Source organism: Manacus vitellinus, unplaced genomic scaffold (assembly GCF_001715985.3).
Source record: "Manacus vitellinus isolate BGI_N305 unplaced genomic scaffold, ASM171598v3 scaffold_4_pilon, whole genome shotgun sequence".
In the NCBI taxonomy this organism is placed as follows: Eukaryota; Metazoa; Chordata; class Aves; order Passeriformes; family Pipridae; genus Manacus; species Manacus vitellinus.
In genome coordinates, this window is record NW_021940604.1 from 18,240,176 (window position 1) to 18,267,255 (window position 27,080).

Sequence of the window (27,080 nt, forward strand, 5' to 3'; positions counted from 1 at the left end):
GCTAGGCTTCGCGAACGAAGATTTGGGGAGGGCTCTACCCCCGTTTGTCACAAGCGTGCTGGTGGCTAAAAAGGCCAATACGAGATAGGCACATCTGGCTGCAAAAGGCACAGCAGAAAGACTCCTTAGGTGGTATATTCTGCAAGGCACGATTCTTTCTGCGTTGTCTTTTCTCCTCGAGAGTGATCCTGCGTGCTTTCTCAAAGGCATCAGCAGCATTATAGATGGTGTGTCTCCAGATCTCCCAATTGGAGGCCAGAGTAGACCAGTTCTGTTGATCAATATGGCCAAGGCTGAGATGTTGTTTCAGGGAGTCCTTGTATCTCCTCTTCAGGGCTCCTCTCTTTCGGCAGCCGGTGGCAAGTTCACCATAAAGCAAGATCTTAGGGAGGTGGTGGTCCTTCATCCACTGCTTGGTACACTTTTCTTTTTGTAATGATGGCAACTGAGCACAACACATTTGAAAATCTCCCAATTTAATTGGTTTACGTTCTCATAATCTTGAATGGTTTTGTCAAGAAACCTCTTCTATTTTTGCATTTCACCTTGAATTTGATGATTTATCTTGTTGTTAATGAGTTCTGTATTGTACTTATTTACATGATAAATCTCTCTTCACAGATCATTCAACTTCAAGTGGTACATCCTCATTTAAGCCCAGTCGATCACTGGTTTCCATTCCCACTGCCCATGTGATGCTGTCTAATGCCAGCTCTTCACTTTCCAAACACAGGGAAGCTTTCAAGTCTGATGGCTCAAAATGGAGCACAAGCTTTGTACGGTCAGGAGGAGGCAGAAATCAGGGTTCACTGGACAACTCCCTTGACATGAAAGATGCAAGACCTGTGAGAAAATGGTCCTCCTTGTCTAAACTCAGCTCACCAAATACCTTCAGCCAAGATGGTAGTAGTCATTTGATGGAATACAGGGCTGGTACAGACAAAGCCATGTCACCACAATTAAGGACAAATGGGCCAAGTTGTTTGCATGACAGCATGGAGTTGCTAAAAATTGAGGACAAAGAAATGGGGAAAAAACGATCTTCTCTACTGGACTGCAAATATAAATTTGAAACGTGCAGCAAAGATGATTTTGTTTCAGATTCCCCAAGTAGGAGACATGCCTTAGACTTGACCTACAGTGCCTTACCTGAAAGCAAACCTACGGCAGCCAGTTGTGAGGCTTTCGGACAGAGATACGCAACACTGGGACAACAGGCTGTGAGTGGAGCTCCCATACAGCCGGCAGTGAGGACTCAAATGTGGCTTAAGGAGCAGCTCCGTGCAAATCCCCTGGACTGCAGGCCTGCCGAGGAGCCCTACGGTGTAGCTGCATGGCATGTGCAGCAGCCTGAAGATTTTAGAATAGGAGGTGAACAGCCTGTGCAGGTAAGGCTAAAGTTTGGTGTTTGCTGCCATCATGCGGCATCGTGTGTTATACCTGGCAGTTTGTAATGAAACAGGATGGGGAACAGGTCCCCTTAATCAGGTAATGATGGTTTTAAACTTTGACTGGGGATGTTGCTGCTTGTTTCTCAATATTACCTGAGTGCCAACAGTTCTTTATTGTTTTGTTTGGTTTTTTTCCTGCTGTCTGCTTACAGTTTACTCTGATTCATTGAGCCTGTCTGCATGGGGCCAGCATTTCTTCACATGAAGCTGCACACAGCAAGAGTTTCAGCAGATAACCTTTTCAGTAGTTTGAGAGAGAGTCTTTGATCACAGTGTAGTGGGGGAAATGTGAATGTATTTCGATCTGAATGGGCTTAAAAAGAGGCTGCATTTGTGCATTCAACAAAATAAGAATTATGTCTGTGTACTGCAAGGATGAATGGATATTTCGTATGACTACACCCAGCACTTAAAAACTGGATTCAATTTGATATTACTGCTTATCTTTTAACTAATTAAAATCAACAGTAGTCAATGAATCTGGTTTATTTAATAAAATAACATGTGGGTTTTATCTGTCATACTTAAAATATTTTCATATAGAGAACATCAAGCACATAGTTTTAAGAGACAGGTAACCCTTTGCAGCATGGCAATTCAATTTTTGTTTCCAGCTTTTCCCCTAGTGGAAAAATACGGTTTGTGAAAGAGGGCAGTATTTAAAATCTATGTGTTCCTGTTTACCTGTGTAGGTAAACTTGGCTTGGCTTGCCAAAAAAATCCCAAGCAATTTACAATATGTAAATTTCTCTGAAAGGCATTCTAGGGTTAGACTGGGATATTATCTGAGGAGAGATAATCCAGCTGTATGTGCAAATTACCTGTTTTCCTCCAGCCTGAAGTACATGAAATAATTTACGAATTGTGCTCAAATTTTGTTGTTTCTTCTGTTGTATATTGAAGGAAAGACTGACAGGTTTAGAGGTTCTTGGGATCCAATTTTGCTCTTAATGGTGATCTTGATGGTTGGGTTTTTTTGGTGGGATGGTGGGGTTTTGTTGTATTGGGTGTTTTTTGGAGTTTTTTAAATAAAAAAAAAAATGAAGCCAAATTAATATGGCCAAATGAACAGTAATCTTTAAGGGTCTCCCTAAAAACCAGACATTGCTACAGCTGGCCAACCTTTACCTTTATTGCTACAGAAACCCTCATCTTTCTCTTAAGGTTTTTGAAGATTTTGATGTTGAGAAATTCCCCAGGTAGGGAGCAGAGGCTGATGGAGTCCTGTCAGAGCCAAAGTGACAGAAACTGGGTCACTGCTGATGCTGGATCCAGGGCACTGCCAGCTGGGCTCTTGGCAGTTGACAGCTGCTGGTGGCATCGAGGAACACATGAGGGGTTTGGGAAGCAGAAGCGACAGCAGGGTACCACTAAGGAGCTTGGTCTATCCATTCATTCAAGTCTTCCCAAACACCTGAAACACATGTAGCTGGCTGCAGCCATCAGAGGTGCTGTCTGTGAGGCTTGTGAGCAGATTACTGTGCCTGGTGGTTCTCCTCTTGGATTTGAATATATAGAATCATAGAATGTTAAGGGTTGGAAGGGACCTTTAAAGATCATCTAGTCCCACTATCCCCTGTGTCTCACCACCCTCACAGTAAAGATTTTCTTCTGAATATCCAGACTAAATTTCTCCTCCTTCAATTTGCACTCATTAATCCTTGTCCTATCACTGCAGTTCCTGACGAAGAGTCCCTTTCCAGCTTCTCTGTAGGCCCCCTTCAAATACCTGAAAGTTGCCATGAGGTCTCCACACAACCTTCTTTTCTCTGGGCTGAACAGCCCCAACTTTCTCAGCCTGTCTCCATAGTGGAGGTGTTGCAGTCCTCTTACCAGCATTGTGACCCTCCTCTGGGCTTGATCCAACAGTTCCATGTCCTCTTTATGTTGGGGACACCAGAACTGTGCACAATATTCCAGGTGGGGTCTTACAAGAGCAGAGTAAGCTTTATTTACTTCTTTCCTTCATTTAGGTATGTCTCTTCATCGTATTTTATGTACCCTTTACACAACATTTTGTTTAGGATGGGTGTTTTAGAAACTTATTTTTATTTAGGTCAAAACTCCCAGCTTTTTTTACATGTCTCACAGGTACTTTCTCTGATTGTGATTAAACACAGTATCAAGGCAAAGTTTAATGTTTGAAACAGATTAAACTCTGTATATGTTATTACAGTTACTCAAAAACTTTCATCCATGCAGGCATTGTTGCCCACCTGTGTTTGAAGGACAGAGCCAGCAGGGGAAACACAAGCATTATTTCTCTCTGTGGCTTGGATTCCTAAAACAGTGCTGCACCTTTCCAGGTTTTTGAGATTGAAAGATTATAGAGTGAAATTTTGCCTAAAAGTGTCATTTTTTCTTTTTCTTGCACCTGTTACTTTTACATCTCTGTGGAGGAGGTTCCTGATGGCCTTAACAGGTACTTCCATTGGTATGATCTGGAGTCAAGTTGATGGGCCTTGAAATGTGATCTGTTGTATTTCCTCAAGTAAGATGTGGTTGTGAAATAGGACCCAGAGGAACAGAAAGTGAAAACATGTGCAAGAGCGATGAGCCTCTGGGCTCTTAGAGGCATCCCCTGCCAGCCCTCCCTGCCTGCCCTGTCTTTCTGACAGAGGTTACAGCTGTGAGAAGGAGGGACACCACAGAAGATGAAGAAAGGAGAATGGTTCTTCCTGTCTTGACACCTGATTTTTAAAGAAACCTCAGCATAATTGTGCTATGGGCTTTTTTCAGAGATCACCATGTGTGCATCTGGGGACTGATACTTTATTGTATCTGAGAAACCAAGAAAACTACAATCCTATGTGGAATATATATCCGAGAGAGAGAGTCAGAGGCGTAAGATTTTGCTTGAGGAAGCTGATGATTTATAAAAGGGGAAAAAGCCACACCTCTAGAGGAACTTTTTTATTTTTCTTTTCCTCTTAGTGGGAATTGCTTTTGTTGTTTTGGTTTTATTACATATATAAGCTGGTGGAAATGTAGTGGTTTTTATAGGACTGAAAAAAAATTACGATTTATCATTCTTTCATTTTAACACTACTATTGCCATGAACAGAAAAGAATAAACTTTGCTTTCAACTGTCAATCTGGAGCAGCTTTGTGTATCTTTAAGATAGGCTTGTAGCTGCCCTCTATAAATTCCCCTTCTATCACTGATGAAGTAAAAATAGACAGCAACAATTTTCTGAGTTGATTTTGAGGACTGATGGTCCAGGAACGGATGGGGGACTTCATAACACAGCCTACAAATAAATTTTTGTGCCCTCGCAGACTCGTATAGACAGTTTACCATGGAAAACTGAATTAGATTCTGAATTAATTCTGAATTAGAATTAATTTTTATAAAATCAGACAAGCTTTGAATTTGTTTATTGTAAAGGTAAATGCAAAGTATAATGTAACAGGTCTCAGAAGCTATTCCAAGAGTAATTAAATTCAAGTTTAAGATTCTCTCCTTCTTAGTAGTCTGAAGTAGGCTGAACTCATTGTTTTTTCTTACACTTTGCTCCCCAAATTAAAAAGCCTATAATGTGGCTTTTCCATTCCAATTGTAAACCATGGATTTTAAAATGAAATTTCCTGTGCATTTGTCTAGCATTGTAAGAGAAGCTCAGGATTGCTGGGTAGAAGACCTGCAGTACACTGAGATTCTCTTTGAGGACCTGGTCAGGTTTGCAATTGCAGAAAAGGTGCAGGATCAATAAAAACCTCTTCAGAGAAGATGCATCATTCAGTTGTGGGTGTGATGCATTTAAGAAATGTATACATTTAAGAAATAAATATCCAAAGAGGATCTGGTCTTTGGTTATTGTGTAACATCATGTAGTTGCATATGAAAATTCGTTTTTCTAGCTAATGTGAGTTATTTAATGTAGGCTTTTTGAAGATAAACATTCTCCTACACATTTCCAAGGAACTGATTTTAACAGTTCTTCAGTTTATGCACTGAAGCACAGAAACAGTGCTTCAAAGAAAACACTTTCCATGCAGAATTTGTATTTCAGCATACATTTTAATTGTTTTCAATGGGCAGCCAATCTTTCAGTAAGGAAGTGTGTGATAAGACCTATGCTAAGGGAAAAAAATGCTTGTAATACACAACAGTGGTTCCTATTTACTGAACTAGGAGACCATACAAATCTAGATTGGAAGGTGCTATGTTTTCATTTAAAGGCACTTCTTACAGTCTGATACTATTATATATACTATAATCTGAATGCATCTAGATACATGCTGTATGCTAGTCCAGAAATTAGATTTGAAGTGAAAGCATGCCTTTAAAATTGTTGAAGATAATACAATGCCAAGGTTTCAGAAGGTTGCATATCTGCTTATTAACTCTGTACAGCATTGCAAGTATCACTGGATGAATCTCTTTTTTCCAGTGTACAGAACATCTGTGATTTCTTGATGGTGTGCTAACACGTGTCAGAATATAGCAGAGATAATAGATGGAAATTGCTTAAGTGCATCTTTTCCCTTTAATGTACCAGGTTTATTGTTGTTTTGTTTTGTTTTTTTTTAATGAGGAAAATGCTGGATTTATCATACCGTGCATATAAAAGTTACTGGAAACTAAATTTTAATGCATTGAGAAATTTAGAGATATTATAACAACTTTCATTGCAAAACAGAGAAGGAAAAAACTAAACTGCATGCATACCTAAACATTGGTAAACAAAGCTGTTCTAATTGAATGAAAAGGTTATGACATTCTTCAAATAACATTGTTGCCACATAAAACTTTATTCTTAAATGTCAACTCAAAGCTAGTTCTTTTTACAAACCTGGCAGATCAGAAAACTAAAAATTATTAATATCAACATTTTCCCTGCATTGTGTTTTGATGAAATCATACTTTTCAGGCAGATAAAACTTTTTAATGAGGAATTATCACTTTTAGTTATCATAGTGAACTCCTTCTCTGTGAGCCGTAATTAAGTTTTTATGGTCTGTTCCATTTGCTGTGAAGTTGGTAGCCCAGCAAATGGGATTCCATTCTTTATAGTCCATATGTGAGTTCAATGTGGAGTAAGCACTAGCAGACGATAGGAAACCAAACTTGGACTGTGCTTGATTGCAAAAGAGAGACTTGGCATTGGTTAGCTGATGACTTTGCCAACTTTATGTGTCATCTCAGTAAAATACATGTTTCAATGTCAACAGTGTGTTTCAGCATTTATTGAGGATTCTGTAATGTTCATTGCTGACTGAGAGGAGGCTACTGGGGTTGTTTCTTGGTCTTGTTTCTCCATGCTCTAGTGGCAGAGTTTCTTGCAGACTTCCCTTGTATGTAATTGGATCTGGAAATATGTGATATTTGGTGGCACTAGGCTCATCTTTCTCATGTTATTAAGAAGGAGTATGTCACTTTATTTTCTGTGAAGGCCAACTGCTGTCACAGTGGTTTCCCTAAGAAAAGGAAACTTTGGAATGGTATGGAAGGTCATACAGACAACAAGCTTTCTATAGTCCCAGGCAGTATATCAGCAAATAACCACCTTGTTGGGAAAACTGTTTTTATTCTACCTTGGGCTAGAGTGGACTTCCTATTTGTTTCTGTGGTTTTGGTGTGCTTTGAGCCATCTATGTCAAGCATCAGGAGAAATCCTCCTAAACAATACACAACTACATAACCATTATCACGTATATGCCTTGTATATAAATTTACAAGTTTTGTGGGTTTTTTTAAGCAGAATATTTCAAGATTATCAAAATAAATGATAAAGTGCTTACAGTGATGTAGCTGTGCAAAGTTTTCTGCTTTAAATGCAAGCAGATGGGAATTCATACTACTATAACTATTAACATTAAAAAGCTATGGATGTGTAGTTTGCAGAAGCTATTTTAAATGTTTATTGCACATATTTCAGAGGAGGTGAAAGAAAAGCTTTCATTTTAACTATCCGGGCTACTGTAGCTAATCATGCTGGTTTGACTGGAGTAGAGTTAATTTTCTTCATAGTAGCTGGTGCAAACTATGTTTTGGACTTGTTCTAAACCATAGTCCCATGCTAGCTACTACACTAGGAAGAAAATTAACTTTATTCCAACCCAAACCAGTGCACTAACACTGCCTAAGCTTTGGAGCAGGTAGCATAGAATGGAACGTGGATGACTATTAATGGTAGGACTTGCATAAACTTTCTGGTTTGCTGGGGATACTACCTTTTCCTGTGTAAAGTCTACCATAGATCCATTCAGACTGGTCTCTTCCAGATAACTCAGCCACCCAGAACAACAGTAATCATATGGAAATTCTGGGTGTGAATGTGAATAGAACTCTGTAGCATACTTGGCTCTCAGCAGTGTTTGTGCTGAATCAGGGATGTGCTGCTGGTAGCAGAAAGCTGGAAGCTGGGGCTTCCCCCACCCAATGAGCAACATCTGCTTCTTTTGCATGTGTGCAAAAAAAAGACTGTTAATATGCATATCTATGACGTTAAGTTTACTGTACAATGTATATGTGTTGGTGCACACTGTTCCCGTGTTTTACTTGGAAAAGTGAGGTGCTAAGAGGAAGCTGTTTGGCCCCAATGTAATGTACGAAAATCTGCTTCTGGTCATCTCCTTTGCTAATGTGTCTCAGGTTATGTAGAGCTGCCTTCTCAGCAAATAATTCCAAGAGAAGTGTGCTCTTGTTGGTCACTGTCCTTCCCAAGGACCTGTGGGGAAAGTACGTCATCCTGTAAAGGGCCACAGAAGAAGGTCCTGTAAGTTTATTTATTTACATACAAGTGAGGACAAGTTATGGACTGGATGATTTCACTGGCAAGCAGCAAGTGGTCTGTCAAATATGGCTGGAGAGCTCCCACACTGCTCACTTGACCTGTGCCTAAGTGGTAAATCCAGCTTACTGAGGCTGTAACACACTTGTTGGGTTTGTGCAGATGGACCTACTGCTTGTGTATGTGACAGTGTTAAGGGTTTCCTAGGCTGAGTTGTGATAACCCTGCTTAATGGTCATTGGTTTTTCAGTTGTTTTGACAGCTGCTTCTTTTGATGCTCCTGGATAACACTAAGGCTTCTGGCTTTTAGGGTGTTGCAGTGAACCATAGGTGGTGAAAAAGGTATAACTAATAATTATGTTTTCATATTTAACCTTCACTTATCCCCATCTCAGTTGCAAGCTACTTTGTTTCCATCTACAGCATCCGTGCTTTTCTCTCCACAGGTAATTTGATGTATGCTGTCAACTCAGTGTTGGCATTTTGTTTTGCCTTCCTGCTGTATCTGGGTCATTTCCCATGAAATACATGTTCTACAGAAATCCCATTTTAAAATTTTGATTTCTGCTTTTGCAGAAATGATGTTCTTTGAAGTCTGCAGATAATTTGTAGATCTTTAAATACCAATCAGCTCCAACAGTGAGCAACTATCATAGCTGCTGATGCATAGTTGGATTTCTTCAGGTACTCAGCAAGGCTCTAGATGCTTTTTTCACTCAAAGGTAGGTAGATAGTTGTGCACAGCTTTTAGGATTGCTTTCTGATAAATTTGGTGTGGGAACACATTCTCTGTCAGATATTTCAGCCTCAGCAGTCTTTGCATGCTTATATTTAGACATTTTTAAGTGTCTGCATTATCATTGCAAAGCCCTCAAAACAAGGTCTGAGAAGGAAGCAGAGCCTCACAAAGGTTCACATCAGCTTCACAAGGATAAATGCGAGCACTAGAACCAAGAAAATGAGCAGAAAATTGAGTAGCAGGTTGAGACCTCTGTCGTTTGCAAGATCCATAATGTGTATCAGTCTGCCCTCTTGTGCTTGCAGCAGACTCTTAATTGTAGCTTTGTGTTGCTCCTTCAATGCTAAGCGAGGTAGATTTCACAAAAATTTCATTGTATCCACAGCTGTTTATCTGGTTTTAGTTTCTGCCACTGAAGAAAAAAATGTTTGTTTACAGTAAGTAGAGTTGTGTTGTTTTCTTTTTCCAGAAAAGGATCTAGATACTGCTACAGGCTTTTTTTCCCCAGTACCTTAAAAATAAAATAATAAAAAAAAAAGTTAATGTTAGCCTTCATTTTACTAATAAGAACTTCTAAAGAACTAATTATTGGAGAAAGAACTTGAATTTTATTACAGTTTGGCTCTTTATTGCTTTTTTTTAAAATATGTGTGGTACTTTTCAGGCCTTTTTAATTTTCAAAAGAATGACTGTTCTCAAGACTTACTCTGTTTCAACAGTAGACTGTTGAAAATTTACGTCTAAAAGATCTCTGTGAGTGCAAAAAAAGGAAAGCTTTCTTGTCTGGGCAAAATGTGTTTCTGTTAACAGGAGTATATCCTTACCCTTCTAGAGTTTGACGTTGTGCAGTGCAGCAGGTTGCATTTTGCCAGCAGTGTGCTGTGTAAGAGTCATTGCAGCTTTGCAAATGCCTTATTAAGAATGTAGATTGGGCTGGCAGAGGATGTGTCCTTAGTGCTTTTAATAGGACATACGCAATAGCTTATTTTAAGGGAGCATTAATAATTTAACAATTGTGTTTTATATATAGAAATATGTATACATAAATGAAAGGAACATATAAAACCACTATGCCCTAACAGTGAAAACAGTTGCCAAAACTTCATTTTAGTAATCAGCTACGTTTTTACGGATCATCACAAGAGGGCAGTGTTTTATAATTTTATATTTTATACAAAGATGTAACTTCTGGTGTTCTTTTACCTTAAAAAAATATAACAAGCTTATAAAGCAATCAGTCAGATATTACAGTAAATCTAGGGCCTGTTTTAAATGATTTAAATTACCAGGGTTCTTACTCAGATGAGCATCAGTTTTTAAAGGAATTCTTATAAATATGTTCTGAGGTTTTTTTCCAGTTTTTATTATGGAGGTCAAAGCTAAAAGTACTAAAAAGGACTAAATTTGTTTTTAAATAGAAGATATTTATGGATCTTATAGGATTTCACAAATATTTTGCAATTGTATTCTACCAGGCAGTATTTATTAGTAGCCATACAATTACAGGTATCTGGCCTGTAATCTATAGTATATTAATATGCTTCCAGATATAAACAAGAACACTCTCTAAATGAATGTGTTCAATTACTCTGCTCTAATTTTAGCAGGGACGATGTAGGTAAAGTATGTTTCAGCAGAAGTGTGTACATCAGGCATGATTATTGTTCTGTATGTATCATAGAATGGATAAAGTCAGAAGGGACCACAGTGGATCATCTGGTCCAATCTCCCTGGCAAAACAGGGTCATTCTAGAGCACATGGCACAGGCTTTCATCCAGATGGTTCTTGAATATGTCCAGTGAGGGAGACTCCACAACCTGTCTGGGCTTCTGTTCCAGTACACAGTAAAGAGGTTCTTCCTCATATTCAGGTGGAACTTCCTGTGCATCAGTTTCTGCCCATTGCCTTTTGTCCTATTGCTTGGCACCACCATGAAGAACCTGGATCCTTCCTCTTGACACCCTCCTTTCAGATGTACATTGATGAGGTCCCCTCTCAGGCATCTCTTCTTGAGACTGAACAGGCCCAACTCCCTCAGCCTTTCCTCATAAGGGAAATGCTCCAGTTCCCTAATCATCTCTGTTGCCCTCTGCTGGACCTGCTCCAGGAGCCCCATGTCTGGAGCTCCATGAGGAGCCCAGAACTGGACACAGCACTCCAGATGTAACCTCATTAGGGCTGGGTAGAGGGGCAGGATCGCCTACCTCGACCTGCTGGCAGTGCTCTTCCTAATGCACCCCAGGATACCCCTGGCCTAGTTGCACCATTGACCAGTGGTGTAATTGTAGCAAAACTTACATAAAAATTCTTTATGCTGAGGGGTGGCAAACATTTTGGCCCCGTTGTGTGAAAAATGTTGTTTAAGTCTGTTTTACACTTGTCTTTCCACTGAGTGGTGCAGTTCTGCTAGGAAGGGCAGTTGTAGCTAAATCGATGCAGAACAGTTAATAAAGAAACACGACTATCTCCTGCCTTCTGAAGTGCCTTACTGACTAGTCTTGATCAGAGCAAAATTTCAGGTTTTAAATGGGTCATGTTTTCATGTAGAGGATAATGAGTAGTTATATCAATTTTTGCTGAGGAGCTGACTGAGGAAACACATCTTTAAAACCAGCATACTTTTGTTCCTGATTCAGCTCCTTCCCAGTATAAAATTGCCATGAAAGTTTGTAATTTATTGTTTTAGAGGAATAGTAATGCCAGCTTGTTGTCTGTTCAGCTGTTTTTATTCATTATCAGTGTGTAAGATGAACTTAGGAAAAAGATTTAGGCTTGGGTGGAGTGGAGCAGAGAACTGAAAACTTAATCCAAGCTATGTGCTGTGTTTGCAATTTTTATTACAGCTCATAAAAGTAGGGAACTTTTTGATTACACTTTGATAAAATTCATTAGGATTACTTACGAGCAGTAGCTACTGAGTGTGAATTAGGTACATGTAAGTGATTTGGGCATCACAAAACAGACAAGATTACTCTTAAAAACCAAAGCAGAATAAATATATAGAGAACTAAAAAGCTGTGCAATGACTAGCTCTTTTTCACATAAGTTTAATAAGTAAATGATAGATCTCTAAACAGAATTGGATGTATTTTATGCATTAATATATTTTCAAGCAGTCATTTTAATAATTAAAATACAGTAGATGTTATTTTTAAAGCTCATAAAAGTCTATGAAGAAGTTTGTACTATATACAAAAGGTTGGTTGTTTTTTAATCTGTGGGTTCAGTTGACATTTGGTGATGCAGAGGATGGTAGCAGATTTTGTGATCATCAGAATCCTAAGACATAAATGAACCAAACAGTACATGCAATTTATCTGCATTGATGTAAAATAACAGTAGGGCTTTCAGTTCATTTATAATTTTGTTTTGTTCTTGTTTGTTTATTGCTTTTAAATAAATGATGGCTTTTAGGTACATAAGTGGAAGTTGGAGGCTTTGTTTTTATTGGGGGGGGGTACTTTTTTAGCAATGCTTTAATTTGACTCCTATATATTATTGGCTTGTTAAACCTATAATCCAAACATGTCTTCAGGATGTATGTGCTGATGCTTTACTCTTAACACTTTTCTTCAGCAAGTTTTCAGTACTGTAAAACTTGTCTATTTCCAATTGAAGTCTCTTGAAGCACATCCAAAGCAAACTAAAGCTAGAAACCCTATCCATGACCAAAATACAAGTTTGTAAAGAGAAGAAAGGGAAGAAGGATTAAAAGGGAAAATACGCTTACCAAAAATCTCATGTGTTTGTGAAAGTGGTGAGAATGCATGAAATGGAAATTGAGATTTACGCTGATGGTTCAAATCAGCAATGCTCATATACTAACTTGCAAGTGGGGGTGTGTAGCCAGCCTCACCAGTGCTTGCTCTAGTCCTCATACAGTGGCTATCTTAATTTAGTCTGGTAATTAACCCTATTTTAGAGGCCTGGTCTTAGCATATCTATTTGCCAGATAGGAAGTGCATCACCACTGGATTTGCTTGCATTCCATTAAATACCAAGCTTTTTCAAAGATTTCTTCCCTTCCTGCTCAGCTGTTCATTGTCAACCTCTACTCATGAAATATTAAGTCTTAAAGGCAGAATACAAGATGAAGATAACTTGTTTTTGATTTTCTGTATTCATCAGTAGGACTGCTTACACAGAGTGGTACAGAAAGATTACTCTTCAAAAAATGGATGTCTATTTGACCTCTGTGTTGATTCTTGAGCTTTCTTTAAATTTAAAAACTATCAAATTTCTAGGAACTTCGATTAATACCAGAAACATGTAGTAGGATTGGAAGTCTTCTGCTCAGTCTTGTTACTCACAACTGCTGGAGTAGAAATGTCATCTTTTACGTGTATAACCTCTGGTTTACGTGTTGAAAAGATATTTCTGCAATGCTTTTCCCTTCTGTGCATAATCGCTTATAATTTATTTTTTTAATCTGTCATTTGTTTCAGGAAAATACTTGCATGTTCTCTAGCAGGTATTTGCAGCTGAAGGTGGGGGTGTTACTTGTATTTGTCTGATACACTTTAGTCATAGCAATAATAGTGACCTAGACTTTTCTCTTTACCATATCAGATATAAGCCACCTTCTGTGACACTGGCAAGTTCCAAGTTTTTTGTAGTTTTAAACTAAGGAAATTATTACATAAATTAGAGCAGGACATAATTAAGTTGTCTGAAGTCAAATATTAAGTACTCTGAGAATTATTTCCAAGTTATGCCAGTTGTCATGTCAGTTGAATGACTATAGAAAAAAATTTTTTATGTCAGTGTGGTAGTGTCAATTTTTTTTCTACAAAACATTATGAAAAACCTTTGCAGATGACACATATACAAGATCCTTTAGATAGGGAGAAAAGCATATGAAATAGTTTTCATTTCTGGGTTAGAAGAGATTTTTTGTTTATTCCCACGTTCCCTTAAAAACCACTAAAGCAATTTAAATGCCTTCAGTTGATAATGCAGAGATGCAGCACCTTGAATTAAACAGAGCAGAAATTTTCTTAAGATGTGTTGATGGCTGTGTACCTGTAAGCTCTTCTTTGGGCAGATGTGGTCCAAATTTGGAACCCCTCTAAGGGCATAAGGATTTTCAGAGAAACCTAAAAACACTCAGGCCCCCAAAAAGTGAAGTTGCTGTTTATCTGACTAAAAGATTGAGGAACTTACCAACTGATGGCTGTTACTGTTGGGGGCAGATAATCTGATTTACCAGTACTTTACCCCATTTAAAGATATCTCTTGATTGAGACCGACAAACTGGGTCATGCACAGCTTTGTAACTACAGGCTCTAAACACTGTTCTGCACAGAAGACGTGTTTTTAATACATGTAGCAGGTAGTAAGGTAACAGGGCACTGGCTGGCACACACTCTAGTCCGAGTGCTGGCCCCTGTCACATGAGGATCCTTGCGCTGGGAGTTGCAGGTGTACGTCTCTCTTCCCCCTGGGGTGATTTTTCTAGAGGACAGTGCAGAGGAGTGCTGGAACTTCAGAGAAGCATCACAATGATACAGATCAGCAAGAGGCAAATTAAAATCAGGCAGAAATTCACAAAGAGCTCTTGGAGCCTTTGGCGTGCTTGTGGGTTGACCTCAATAGTTGAGGCTCTCCTTAGAGCAGAGCGGGTTATGTGTTGGACCTTCTCCATGGCAACAAGAAAGCAGAGAGCACAAATCAGAGGTTTTAGGAGTGCAGGAAAGAAGAGCAGTTGTCAGGAACAGTGCAAAGTGCCTAATATCTTCTCTTTTTTTTTAGACAGCCTTTGTGGAGCTGGAAAAGCAGGAAAGCGAAGAATTAGAAATACAGAAGTGTTTTGAAGAGTGCAAATGGAGATTTTTTTAAAAGTTCTAAAAAGTCTGAAATAAATAGATTGCTTTTACAGTGTTTTTAGTTTAAAACAGGATTTTGAAAATTTGTTTTTCAAGTTTAGATTTGTGCTGTACTGTATTTCTCCTCCTGAAGGCTACTAAGCATCTGCTTCTTAGCAGTGGTGAAGAACTGTAATATGGAAATTGTGAGTATGTGGGTTTTGCCCAGATTATTGCTTTAGATCCTAAACTCTCATCTTTCACAATCTGAAAAGGCTGTGGCTCATTGCCCTCCCACCCACGTCTCTCTGCTTTATTTGTTCAAGCACATGTGAAAGCATGATGATAAGACTAGGGTCACAGACCTTGCAGCCAGGAGATCTGGATAGTAGTGCTGGCTGTTACTGACAGGGGCAGATAATCTGATTTAGCAGAACCTTTTTCCTTTTTCTAGAAGGGAGGAGAAAAAACAATCCTATTGAAGTGTTTCCATTCCAACTACAAGTTTTTTATGGGGGGCAATTAAAGCTAACAAATCACTGCTGTAGGGAATTTTAGTAGTATATTTCTCAACAGACAGGACAGAATAAAGACTAAATCTTTTTAATGCATGTAGGACAGTGTGTTACAAAATGTGGCTGCAAAGGTGTAGAAATGCTATGAGGAAAAAAATAAAGCATGTATACAACTTCATCTCTTAAATGAGTGTTATATTTAAAGTATATTTCCCTCCCCCTTTGAATTGCAGATGGAAGCACAGGGTGTCAGTTGTCTTAAAACTCCAAATAAGTAGTTGCAGTGTAAATCCCTCCTGCATGAACCTTCTGTGGCAAGAAGCTGGCTTTGATATATGCTTGCTTAGGTCAGGGTGAGGTGGATTCTGCAGGTGCTGTCACAATATGAAAACTTTGTTTTCAAGATAATAATGATATATGCATCTGTCAGACTTTGTTCCCAAAGCTACACTTACCCCTAAACATTTTATGAATTGATATTGTGATCGAATCTTTCACAGAAGGCCTCTCCTTGTCACCTTTTTTTTTTCTTGGCGATAAGTGAAATTCGTATCATGTATACCACATAAAGAAAAACCATTGCTTAGATGTCTGTTTCCTAAATTACTTGATGGTCCTGACTGAATCAGAGATTCTTTGTCACCCATGAATTTGCCTCTATATGTGGCTAAATGGAAAAAGCTTAAAAGGAGACAGAACTGTCTTGCAGGCTTTTCTTTGTTAGTCCCTCCATGTTGGGCTGTAGAGTCAAATGATTCTATATGAGCAGAATACATGTGCTTTCAGTGCCAGTGGCAGTGTTGGTATTTAAAAGACCTTCAAAAGAAATCAAATTGCACATGGTTATTTTGATACCTCTAGAGGATTCCATGTGATGACATCTTCTTCTAAAACTCAACTTCAGATTTTGTTATGATGTTTTAAGCTATAGTTGATCTTTATTGCAAACAAAACACGCACCAGGAACTTGCTCTCGTGGTGACTATAATTTTTCATCTTTGTTTGACTTTTTGCTGTACCTGTTTTCATCTATTTAAGCAGTTAAAGTGCTTGCCAAATATGTTCTGCTTAGCTCTATGCAAGTCACTGTCAGTCACTAGTGCAGTAAAAGCAAGACATGCTACAGGAATTATCAAGTCTCTTGGCTGAATGTGCATTCATTCTCCCATCCCCATACAGGCTGGAGTGCATTAGGCTGTTTATCTTCTTCCAGACAAGTCACAGTAGATGAACCACTAATGGATTAACGCTGGTAGAGAAGAGTTTGTGTGGTGAGCTTGTGTGACAGACACTGTACAGGGAACAGTATTTCCTGTGGATGACTTCATCACAGTTTCTTTTTTTTAATGCAGTGTGTGTGCAACCCTTGGTCCTTGGGCTCTGTGTTCTGCTACAGCAACATTTCTTTTTCCTGACTACTGTTTTTTTGGGACCCACGTGAGGATTGGAGCAGCATCAATGTTTACCTGTGTAAATGCATAATAAGTCCATTTCATGAGTCCAGCATTAGATTGAACTGTGCACGTGCTGGCACCTGCACTACTGTGCTGCTGCAAATGTTTCACTTGCATGACTCAAGGGGCGAGGACTTGGGGCTTTGAATGCTTCCATAAAAAGCATTATTAGCTGGTTGGGCATCACAGATGCAAGGCCAAAAGAGGGCAAGAGAGGGTGAGATTGCTCTGGGAGGGGAAAAAAAATATTATTTCTTTTTCTTGGGGAATGTTGCTGAGGGAACTGGCAATAGGTCAGAAGGCTCAGTCGAGCTGAGTTGGCACTAGATATTTGGCCATATGTGACAAGACAGGTGACAGAAAAGGATCTTAAAAAATGGAAGGTAGCATAAGTTAAAATGTATACCTTTAACAGCAAGAAAATGTTGTAGAGAAGGGATGAGGAAAGGACAAAATAGAGTAACTTGGGTTTCTTGATTTAAAAGCTTACAAGGTTTTGGAAGTTTTTACAACATCTACGTGTTTTTTTACCTAATAAGCCTGCCTGTGGGAGAAGTTTTCTTGTAAGCAAAGGAAGCCAATTCTGGGCCTGTATTTCAACAAGTTTGTCTTTACAAGTTCTTGACTTCAGCTAATAAACACATACCTTGCTTGTTAATCCTCCATGGCGCTGTCACCCACCTAAAGTGTGCATAAAGAGAAACAGATTCAGTAATACAGCTGCCTATGCCCATGGGTGACTATCAAGGTCAAAATGGACAGCCTGGAACATAATTACATAGAAAGGAAGGCTGATTGTTGCCACAAATAGTAGCTGCTCTCTGCTGTTCAGTCCCCTTATTTTAGGCCAGTAGAAAGGAGAGTTGTGCATGCACACACCACTTGTTGAAACAGAAGTGCAGCAAAAGGGCATACTGTAGTTTATATGTTTTTTAAGTCTAAAAGTGTACAAGAGGAACTGTTGACTGCATTGCTGTGCAGCTATATGTTTTATCAGTGCTGTTAATGGATAATAAAGGCTTGTCTTAAGCACAGTGCGGATCTGCAGGGTCAGTCTTATGGCTGATCCTGTGTGTTACTATGTAGTGAATCCCCTGTACCCAATGCCCTAGAATGAATCACCAATCACAATTACTGTTTCCTTCTTCACTGACATGTGACTGTTTCCCTGATTTGTATTAGGTTATTTTTATCTTTGTTCCTGGGTGTCCTTCACAATAAGAGGGGGGTATGTGACCAAAGTGAAAACTGTGGGCCACTCTCATTCCTGGTGCAACTGCGTTGACTCCTTTGAAGTCACACAGATTAAATTTGGCTCCTTTGGAAATGCCACAGCAATTTTGGACGCAGCCTGTTTCCTGTCATACGTTTACTAAATGCAGCAGTGATATCAGTGGAATAGAAGAGATTTGACTTTTTTGAATTCTTGCAGTTCCACGTGAATAAGTGAAGCCCTGAAGGGGTATTGTTAAAAAGTAATGTTGCATAAGTCTATTGCATAGACTTTAACAGTGAAATGTCCCAAAACCCCAGGAGTTCACTGCCGTCCATTGAAAAGAAATGTCTTAATAACCATAAACAGTGATGCAAAAAGTACTATCAAGGTATGTTGATTGAAGATCTAGACACTGACTTGTGGCATATAATGTCATTTTTCAATGACATGGAGAAAACATTTCCTTATGATGGGGAAAGAAGCAACAATTCATCTCATAGTTTGAGAAGTGCTGGTAACAGGAAAAGGAAACTCATTTTATCCTTCTTTCTACCTTTTGTTTTAAAGTCTGTTTTGTGCTGAAGTGTCGGTATTTTTCATGTGTTTGGGAGAGGGTAGGGGAAGGCTCGCACTTGAGTATCTTTTTTTTGTTCCCCCTCTTATTAATTTATTGCTCTTGACTAGCTTTAGTATTCTTGGTGTTCTAAGAAGCAAGACCAACAGTAAGAGCCTTTACCCGTGTTTCAAGCACATCAGAATGTGAAAGATGTAGATGCAAAGCAATTAGACTGATGAATAGTTGAAAACACCAGGCATTTTGGTTTTGGGAAGTTATTCATGTGCCTTGGAAGTTGTATGTGTGCTGGTCCATTAGAGTAGCCTGGGAGCCAAAGCTTTGGGCTAGTTTTTAGGGAGGGTAAATTTCCTGCAAGTGCTGCAGGACCGTACGGGAGAATCTTGAGCAGGTGCTTCATTCTCCATACTCATCATCTCCCCTCATCAAAATAAGACGTAAAATAACGTTTTACCATTTCCAGACTGTTGGTATGATTTGCCTTTTACATAGTAACTTTCTTTTAGGAAATAAACTCTTTCCTCCACTGTGTTCACTGTGTACCTAACAAGTTATTTCATGTTGAGTTTTAGGTTCTGGTGGTTCAAAGGTTGTATAGGAATTGGGCTAAGTGCAATTTGAATTAAAAAATTGAAATATATCTAGCATGTATAAAAAGTAGAAGTGTAAAAGAATGTTCCAGGTTTTGTTGTTAACCTTCTAGGGGCTCAGGGAACAACGACATGGCATTGATTGAGAAGGATATAGTAGGTGAATTCAACTTCTGAGAAGTAACTTGATGCCAGGAAAGTCCTCTTAACCCATTTATCAAGATCCAGAAAGCAAAAGCAGTCTTCCAGTTCTCAAATGTCTTGTAGTTTAGGGAACATAATGTTGCTTCCCCGTGGGATTTTTTTGTTTCTCCAGTTGGGGTACTTTTCTATTCCTAAATCAAATTATTATTAAAGCAAATAAAAAACTGCTCTTGTAGCTGTCTAGACATATCCCATACATTTTTGTTTGCTGATGGTCTGAAAAAATATCAGTGAAAATCACCTTTATACTCTCAGTTACAAACTGATTTCAGTGAGTTTCACACTGAACAATGAAGACACTATATTGCTAAACTCCTCAGGGGATGAGAAATAAATGCAACTTTAAAAATAGAAATGTGGTGTATACATAAATCTGAGTCTGTCTTAAATACAAATAATAATAATGTAGCTGTCTTGACAAATGAGTAGCAAAAAAAAAATTGTTTGCTGTAAATTAAATGCCTTAATTCGCATCTGATTTGTAACACTTATCACCTGCTATGTAGCACATGCTTCTGTCATGACTGTAGATTGTTGTTAATCAGGGTTTAGATGTCTGTGACATGGGACGTTATCAGTGTGAAATTTTTAAATTTAACTTAACAGCTGAGCCACTCTTTCATCTGCTTTAAATTACCAAACTCTGTGCCAGGTTAAAATTCAGATGATCGGGCAGCTAACCTGCTGTAGCTACAGGATGCATTCCAGATTCCATCAAAGAGCTGCCTACGGCAGTCAAGTTTCTATATGTATGTTCAATCTGTGTGTGTGTGCATGAAGTCTGTATTTTTAAAGGTATATGTATGCAGTATTTGGGGTGGGAGAGAAAGATTCTCTGTGTGGTAGAATAAACCTTAGCTCCTCTTTTCACTTGAAAACACATTTTATGTAGCTTCAGCCTTGAAAGATATCTGTTTGTCTTAGAATCTTCTTGCTCCTTGGTAGGCATTGTTTTGAAGACACTGGGAGGTCTGAAGTGCTGCTTCTGCCTACTGGAAAGAAAGAAGCTTCTAGGTAACTCCATAACGGAGTTTGCTTTGGGAGTAACAGGATATCTGGACACATCCATCACTTGTCTATTCAAAACTGGCATGAGGCTGCTGAGCACAAAACCAAGAACCTGGATGTGTCTTTGCCTGATGCCTGCCAGTCACTAATAGGAAAAGGAATTGGGTGTCTGTTCAATAACAGAGAAGACATACCTCACAAAATTAAGGTCTATGCTATGTTTGTCTTTTCTAAAATCACAACCATAAGTAGTAAGGTGTGAACTGATGAAAGGAGGAAACATGATTGTAAGGAGCATAAATACCTTAGAGACCTACATATTCATCAATCATATTTCTTTTTAAAATATTTGTATATGCAAATATTAGATGTTCTTTATGTGACATGTTTCTGTGTGAGATACTTTTTTTTTCAGTGGTTTTAAAGCTAGAGTTGTATTTCATTGTACAGTGTGTATGTGCTTCCCTTAGAAATAAATTGATTGCCTTCTTCATTTGAAATTCAGTTCATGATATTACAAATCCTAGCAAAATTATTTATCTCTTATTAGAAACAACCTAGGACAAGTTTGGCAGTTACAATGAACAGCAGGAGAAAATTAACTTTTAATGGAATTCAAAGCAAAAACGCTCTATGGCTTCTGTAGCTTGACTTGCACTTACAGTAACATATATTCAGTTCTAATACAGCTATAAACCACTGAAATTTTTAAATTACAGGCAATTTTTCGTCATACAGCAAAAAAAAAAAAGTTTGCTCTCTCAGCGGGTTAGCTCAGAAAAATGCTTTTCTGAGTTAAATGGTGAAAGGGCTTCTTACCTTTGTGGGCTGTGAATAAGCAGCTTTGGGAAACAAGTGTCTCTACAAAACTTTAAGTGAATTACTCTCTTTGTGGATTTTGGATTAAAAACCAACCAAACAACAGAAAAAAAAAAAAAACAAGAAAAAGGTATTAAATCTAAAATGAAAGACAAAGGTCTGAAGAACATGATGAAACCTTCTCACCTTCTGGTGCAATGCCACCAGGGCAATGCTACCTGCCTACCCAGAGACAGCAAGTGTCCCACAAGCATGTAGAAAATTCTGTTGCCTCTGTTGTTGCTGAAATATTCCCCTCACAACATTATATTTTTGACTCAGAGCTGTAATACCTACATTTCCATATTTTTGATAATCAGCTGTTAATTTAAGTAGAAGAGTTTTTGTAGAAAACTACTACTACAGAGCACCTTGCTGCAAGAATTAAAAGCATTACACAGAAGAGAGGTTCCTTACCTCTGGTCTTACTTTTAGTGAAGCACAGAGGAGCTTGCTCCCGGCTGTGGGACGTGCCTGTAGAGCTCTGGCAACTTGTCCTAGTCTGTAACTAAGTCGTGGAAACAATTGAAGTAAGTCGAGGGGGAAAAAATAACAAAAGTTTCAGAGGCAGGACTCAGTGTCATTCAGCAGCTCAAAAGTTGATTGGTCCCATTTGCCTCTGACACAGGCAGTGGCTTCTCTAAACTTGTTCACAGCAGTAATGTATTAAACATGGGCAACATCTCTCCTTTTGTGAAGGGAACTGTGTGCCAGGGAGACCACCTACTCAACCACAGGATAAGGGAATCTGGGAAGCAGTATGCTTCAGTGGGGTAGCAGAGGGAGCTGCTTGCTGACACTTTGCCTTTTCTTAAACAAAAATTTAAATGGGAATTTGCTCAGGGAGGTGTTTTGAATGTGTTACTTTTGCTACAGCGATGTTTCTTCGTCATAAAAAAGCATAAATAGTGTGGGCTATCACATTTCATGTGGGTATTTGACTTGGAATGATTTTCTTTTCTACAAGGTATTTTTAAAACTACATTTTCATTACATATAATTTTGATAGTTTTGTAACACAGCTGGTATTCAGTTTACAGTGTATGATGTGTTTTTTCCACTATCATCTTTCTTCTCACAGTGCTTGAACTGAAGTAATTTTCCTGTATTTCAAGTCTCTTCCAACCTTTAATTTGTGGCTTATAAAATCTGGCATATAAAAGTTCATCTCCAAAATTTACCATTACTATATAATTTGAGTATTTATCTTTCCTTTAAAACACATCCCCACACTTTTTCTTCCCCTCCCACTTTTTGTGACTGGAAACTATTCAAGTGATTTTTTTGAGAACCCTTTCAGTTTGTTTGGATAGGAGTAGAAGCTTGATGCTACTTTACAGGTTCTCTTATGTATATTATCCTGTGTTGAGAAATGACAAACACAGTCATATACAGAGTAGGTTTTGTGCATCCGGGAAGTGAAGGATTTGCTGGATGTGAAAGGATTAAACTGTTTAATGTGCGAGCATCCAGCATCAGGCTTTGTGTGTGGATGCAGCTGACAGCGTGTGCCTTTTCCTGATTTGGAAATCGCAGGCAAAAATGCAGAAGCTCAGTCAAACTCTGAACACTTGCAGATTCAGTTTTGACAATAATTGCTTAGCACAGACGAGTGCTTGGCTTTAAGCAGGAAACCAGACATTGTGGGTTTTTTTTGTTTAGTTGTTTTCTTTTGTTCCCCGGGAGCCCTGCTGTGATACATCATTCAAACCAGAGACAGAACCGCCTTGGAGGTGATGTACCACCCTGATTCAAACTTAGCTCTGTTTTTATTTTTGTAAATACGGTTTAGGTAGTCTGCAAAATTGGTTATAAAATAGTTGAAGTTAGCAACTCGGCTTTAATATAATAATTCTGCCTGCTTTCTGCTGTCCTTAATTATCAAACACAGGAAATCTAGGGTCACATATTTCAGTTGAAAGTTAATGGAATATCTCCACAGTGAGATAGTTCTTTACCAGTGCAAGAGTTTCATAATTTACTTACAGTAAATTACATATTTACATATAAGTATATTTACTTATATTGGCATTATTAACATTGTAAATTTCTCACATAAAAAGACTGTATTTGGCCTTTTTATGAGGGAGGTTTCATGTTTTCATTGTGTGCTGTCATCCAAGAAAAGTGCTATCACTGGATTGTTTGCTTTTTGTACTTGTACTATTGAAAATTGTACTATTGAAATTCACCTCTGTACTTTAGGTCCAGCACCCAGCACTGCAGCAGCTGCAATGCCACTTCCTCCCTTTCACCAACTCACTGCAAAATTGTTATATTATTTAGTTACTCTACCCCACATTCTTGGCTCTTTTGCTTAATGAATTGGAGCTTTTTAGAAATGAGATACCTTAAAAGAATGTTGGGTTCTTTTGTGAGCTGCTGATACAATCACAGCTTGGCCTCATTTTTAAAGACTGATAGTTAAATGTGCAAATTAAGGCACTAATAGAAACACTAGTATCTCATCAGAAATGTAATACGTGTCTTCTGTATGTGTCTGCCTGGTAAGAAATTTTAAAATAGAAAATGTATTTTTTTAAACAACCATAACATGCACAGGTTCAGCCCACATGAATGTTGTAGATCTTGTATTGATGTTGTTTCTCTGAAAACAAGCTTGTTTGGGTACTCTCTCTTGAGAACATTTTTCTAGTTCAGCTTAGTATCATTCCCTTGTGTAACTCACGGGGATTTTCGTGGGGTTCTGAGGTAGATGCCAAAGTCCTGCTTATGGGACATGTCAGTCTGACAGGTACAGACACAATATATGAGCACATCATTGTACTGTTTTCATTGACTCCTGGGGGAACGGGTCCAGACGCTCATGGATATCAGAAAACAAAAGCTTTAGGAAAGGAATCTGTGTTGGAGGTTCTGGTCTGCTGTATTTTGTTCTGAGGCACAAGAATGCACAGCTGTTGCTTGCTTGACCTTAAATGGAGATGATCTGGGCTTTCTCCAGGGGAATTAGAAATCTACCACTAGAACATATTTCTTCTCATAAATTTGTTTAGATTGGGATAATGTCCAAAAAGAGGTGTGTTGTACTTCAGCATACCAGGTCTTTTATTTAAACAGTCTTTTATCCACATAATAATATTTTCCTGGATTATTTTATTCACATAATAATAATTTCATGGATTTTTGTCTTTCTTGTGCTAGTTTTTAAAATTGCAGCTGTAGACGGTGGCCACCTGTATAATCTGTGTAAAGAGTTTGGGGTGCCACTATCTGGTGTGCTGATAATCATGACTGCATGGAAGTGAACTGTTACCACAGTGCAATTATCTATAACACACAAGAAAAGTAAGTCTGAGTACTCAGGTTAGTGTGTTGTTTTATGGTGCTGCTGCTGTTTTGTCTCACACTGCAAGCGTAGCTCTGCAATATCACAAGGCGAAGATTCTTGTATTGCACATGTTTGGTTTAACAGCAACAGAAAACACAGAGAAGGGATAAATGAATGCTCCCATGGATGTGCATTAGTTTGTGTGTAGATGGGACAGAGTAACAGATTTTGGTGTTGAAGCTGAACACTGAAGTGAGATCTTTCCTTCTTGTGACCAGCAGTTTTCTGGCCTGATTCTGAGATGCTTCCTGTAGCACATGTAATTGCTTGTAGTCATCCAGGTATTAGCAAATGTGGCTTACAGGACCTCTTTTGCTGATCTCTGCTAAGAGAAAGGACCCAGCAAATGTATCCTTCAGTTACATTTGTGCTGTGGGTCTGATGCGGCCTAAAGGGAGGTGTGAGTTTTTTCTTCCTTTAACAAGAAAAGCAGCATTTTCAGTGCTGATGTCAAGAGCATTACAGAATTACACCAGATAAGGGAACAGCCTAATCAATTCAGAGATAATAACTTCCTTTTTTTTTCCTTTTTAATGCCTTTGAGGTTTTTTTGCTTGAATTTGATAGATTTATGACCCATATGTTTATGTTTTACCTGATGCCTCCTTTAAAGCTTATTTGACTTCAGTGCATCTCACTCACACCTGGAATCTCAATATTTTTTGGATTTCTTTTTTATTTATGTGGAGGAAGTTGCCTTTCTGAGTCTGCACACTTTCCTTCTTGTGTAGTGGGACTTAGAGTCTTTGTTAGTGTTACAGGAAACAGCTCTGCTGTGAAATCTGGACTTTGCATCATGTTATTTTCCTCAGAGACACCAAGTATTTACTTCTCCTAAGCCTTTGACAGACATTAAATTAGTTTGATCTTCACATTTTGTTTTTCATTACAAACAAGATAAAATTACTTTTTGAGGCTGCAACTTGGAAGCCTCAAATCACTTGCAAAGTGATTAAAAAAACTGTACAAAATAAATTATAGAAAACTATACAACGTGGTCTGAAAGATTTCTCATTTTGGGAATGGTGAAGGCTCTGGCAGGACTAATCATCTGATTTGTTATGAACCAAAGACATTTTTGGAAAGGTCATCTCAATTGTTTTCAGTTACTGTTACTGCCATGAACCTTTAACCATTAAAGTAGATCCCAGGGTGCAGAAGTGTGTCTCACCTGTCTGTTGTCTTTGGTGCATCGACCCAATGTTAGGAGAGAAGGGGAACAAGACATTTTGCCTGGCTCTTGCTCTGAAAATCCATGTCCTTCCTCTTCTCATACCCCTATAGGAAACACTTATTTCACTTGGAGGCAACACAGTTAGCACAGGCTTGACCCATGTAGGTAGTTTATTTTGCCATAATATTGGCAGCACAAAAAGCTGTGCTGGTGGCTTTCACATCAGTGAAGTGTACCTTTTTACTAGGTTACTGAAGGTCAAATAATTTAATAGTAGCAGTTCACTGCAGTGATGCAAAGTGTCTTCAAAACAGCAACATGATAGAGGACAGGAAATTCAGTGATATTCATTACAGTGGAATATTTTTTATTTCTGTGAAATGCCTGGGAAGACTGTATTTTGGTGTTTACTGGTGTCCTTGATTGGTTAGGCTGAACAACGTGCTTTAGGTGGTGTGCCGAGATCCTTATACCTAAGAAAGTGTGTCGAGTGTCTTTCAGATACACTGTTCTAGGAAGCACAGAGATTAGTTGTGTTATTTGACATGTTGTGAGTGATGGATGAACAGCGGGACAAAGGCATATGAAGGAGAGATAAAGTTAGAAGACCATGTTTCAGTTGCCAAGTGGTGGTGTTGGATTATTTCTACTTTAAAGGGTAACTGTGGAATGGAGGAGAAATGATGGGGCTGCATCTTTTGCTGCTGCCTATCTTCATCTGAAAGTTGTCCTAGCAGAAATGCATAAATATTCGTAGAATCACAGAATATGCAGAGTTGGAAGGGACCCACAAGGATCATCGAGTCCAAGTCCTGGCCCTGCACAGAACCATCCCTAAGAGTCACACCATGTGCCTGAGGGTGTTGTCCAAACACTTCTTGAATATTGCCCAAATGATGAACATATTGGCAGCGTTTAAGAACTGAAGGTCCTCTTGTGCAGAGTATTTTAGGGATCACCGTCAGGAGGGGCAGCATGTAGACCAGTGGCCTCAACATCTTTCTTCACTGGGATCTTCATTCAGAACAACATGGAGATGGTGTAAATCAGCCTTTTAGAGAGTTTTCAGGATAATTTTCAGTTGGTCCTACTTTGAGAAGTGGGAAATGGGAACCAGAAACACCTTTTGTTTCTCTTGGTTGGTGTGTGTCTTTTCTTCATTTACTTCTTCTGTCCATTGCTCTGCCCTTTTTTTTTTTTCCTTCTCTCTGTAGAGTGACTATAAAAAAGACTAGCACAATTCCCATGGTCTCAGCTATCTATTACTTCCTATCTTTGTTGCATGCAATTCATGGCTAAAACACTAAGGTGTTTTTTTAAACTTCATCAGAAATCACTGAAGTTTATTTAAATAGCAGAATGGCTTTTCCCTGTTTGGAAATGAAGTGCTGATTGACAATTAC

At 38.6% G+C, this 27,080-nt stretch overlaps 2 protein-coding genes and 1 long non-coding RNA gene across 3 annotated transcripts in view; 1 reads left to right on the forward strand and 2 right to left on the reverse strand.

Moving 5' to 3' along the window:
• Positions 1 to 27,080, forward strand: part of CEP85L (centrosomal protein 85 like) — a 94,254-nt gene that overhangs the window by 31,039 nt on the left and 36,135 nt on the right. Inside the window, exon 3 of the mRNA XM_029962740.1 lies at positions 622 to 1,388. Coding sequence (XP_029818600.1) covers positions 622 to 1,388 — 767 coding nt within the window. The remainder of the gene's footprint in view (positions 1 to 621; positions 1,389 to 27,080) is intronic.
• LOC108640675 lies at positions 6,400 to 21,665 on the reverse strand. The gene is made up of 3 exons (XR_001921370.3): positions 21,569 to 21,665; positions 17,348 to 17,382; positions 6,400 to 9,438 (listed from the first exon to the last, which is right to left on the reverse strand). It is a non-coding gene; the product is annotated as an uncharacterized LOC108640675 (long non-coding RNA).
• Positions 13,782 to 14,667, reverse strand: PLN (phospholamban). The gene has a single exon (XM_018078031.2). The coding sequence runs from the start codon at positions 14,570 to 14,572 to the stop codon at positions 14,414 to 14,416; it is 159 nt and encodes a 52-aa protein (XP_017933520.1). The 5' UTR covers positions 14,573 to 14,667; the 3' UTR covers positions 13,782 to 14,413.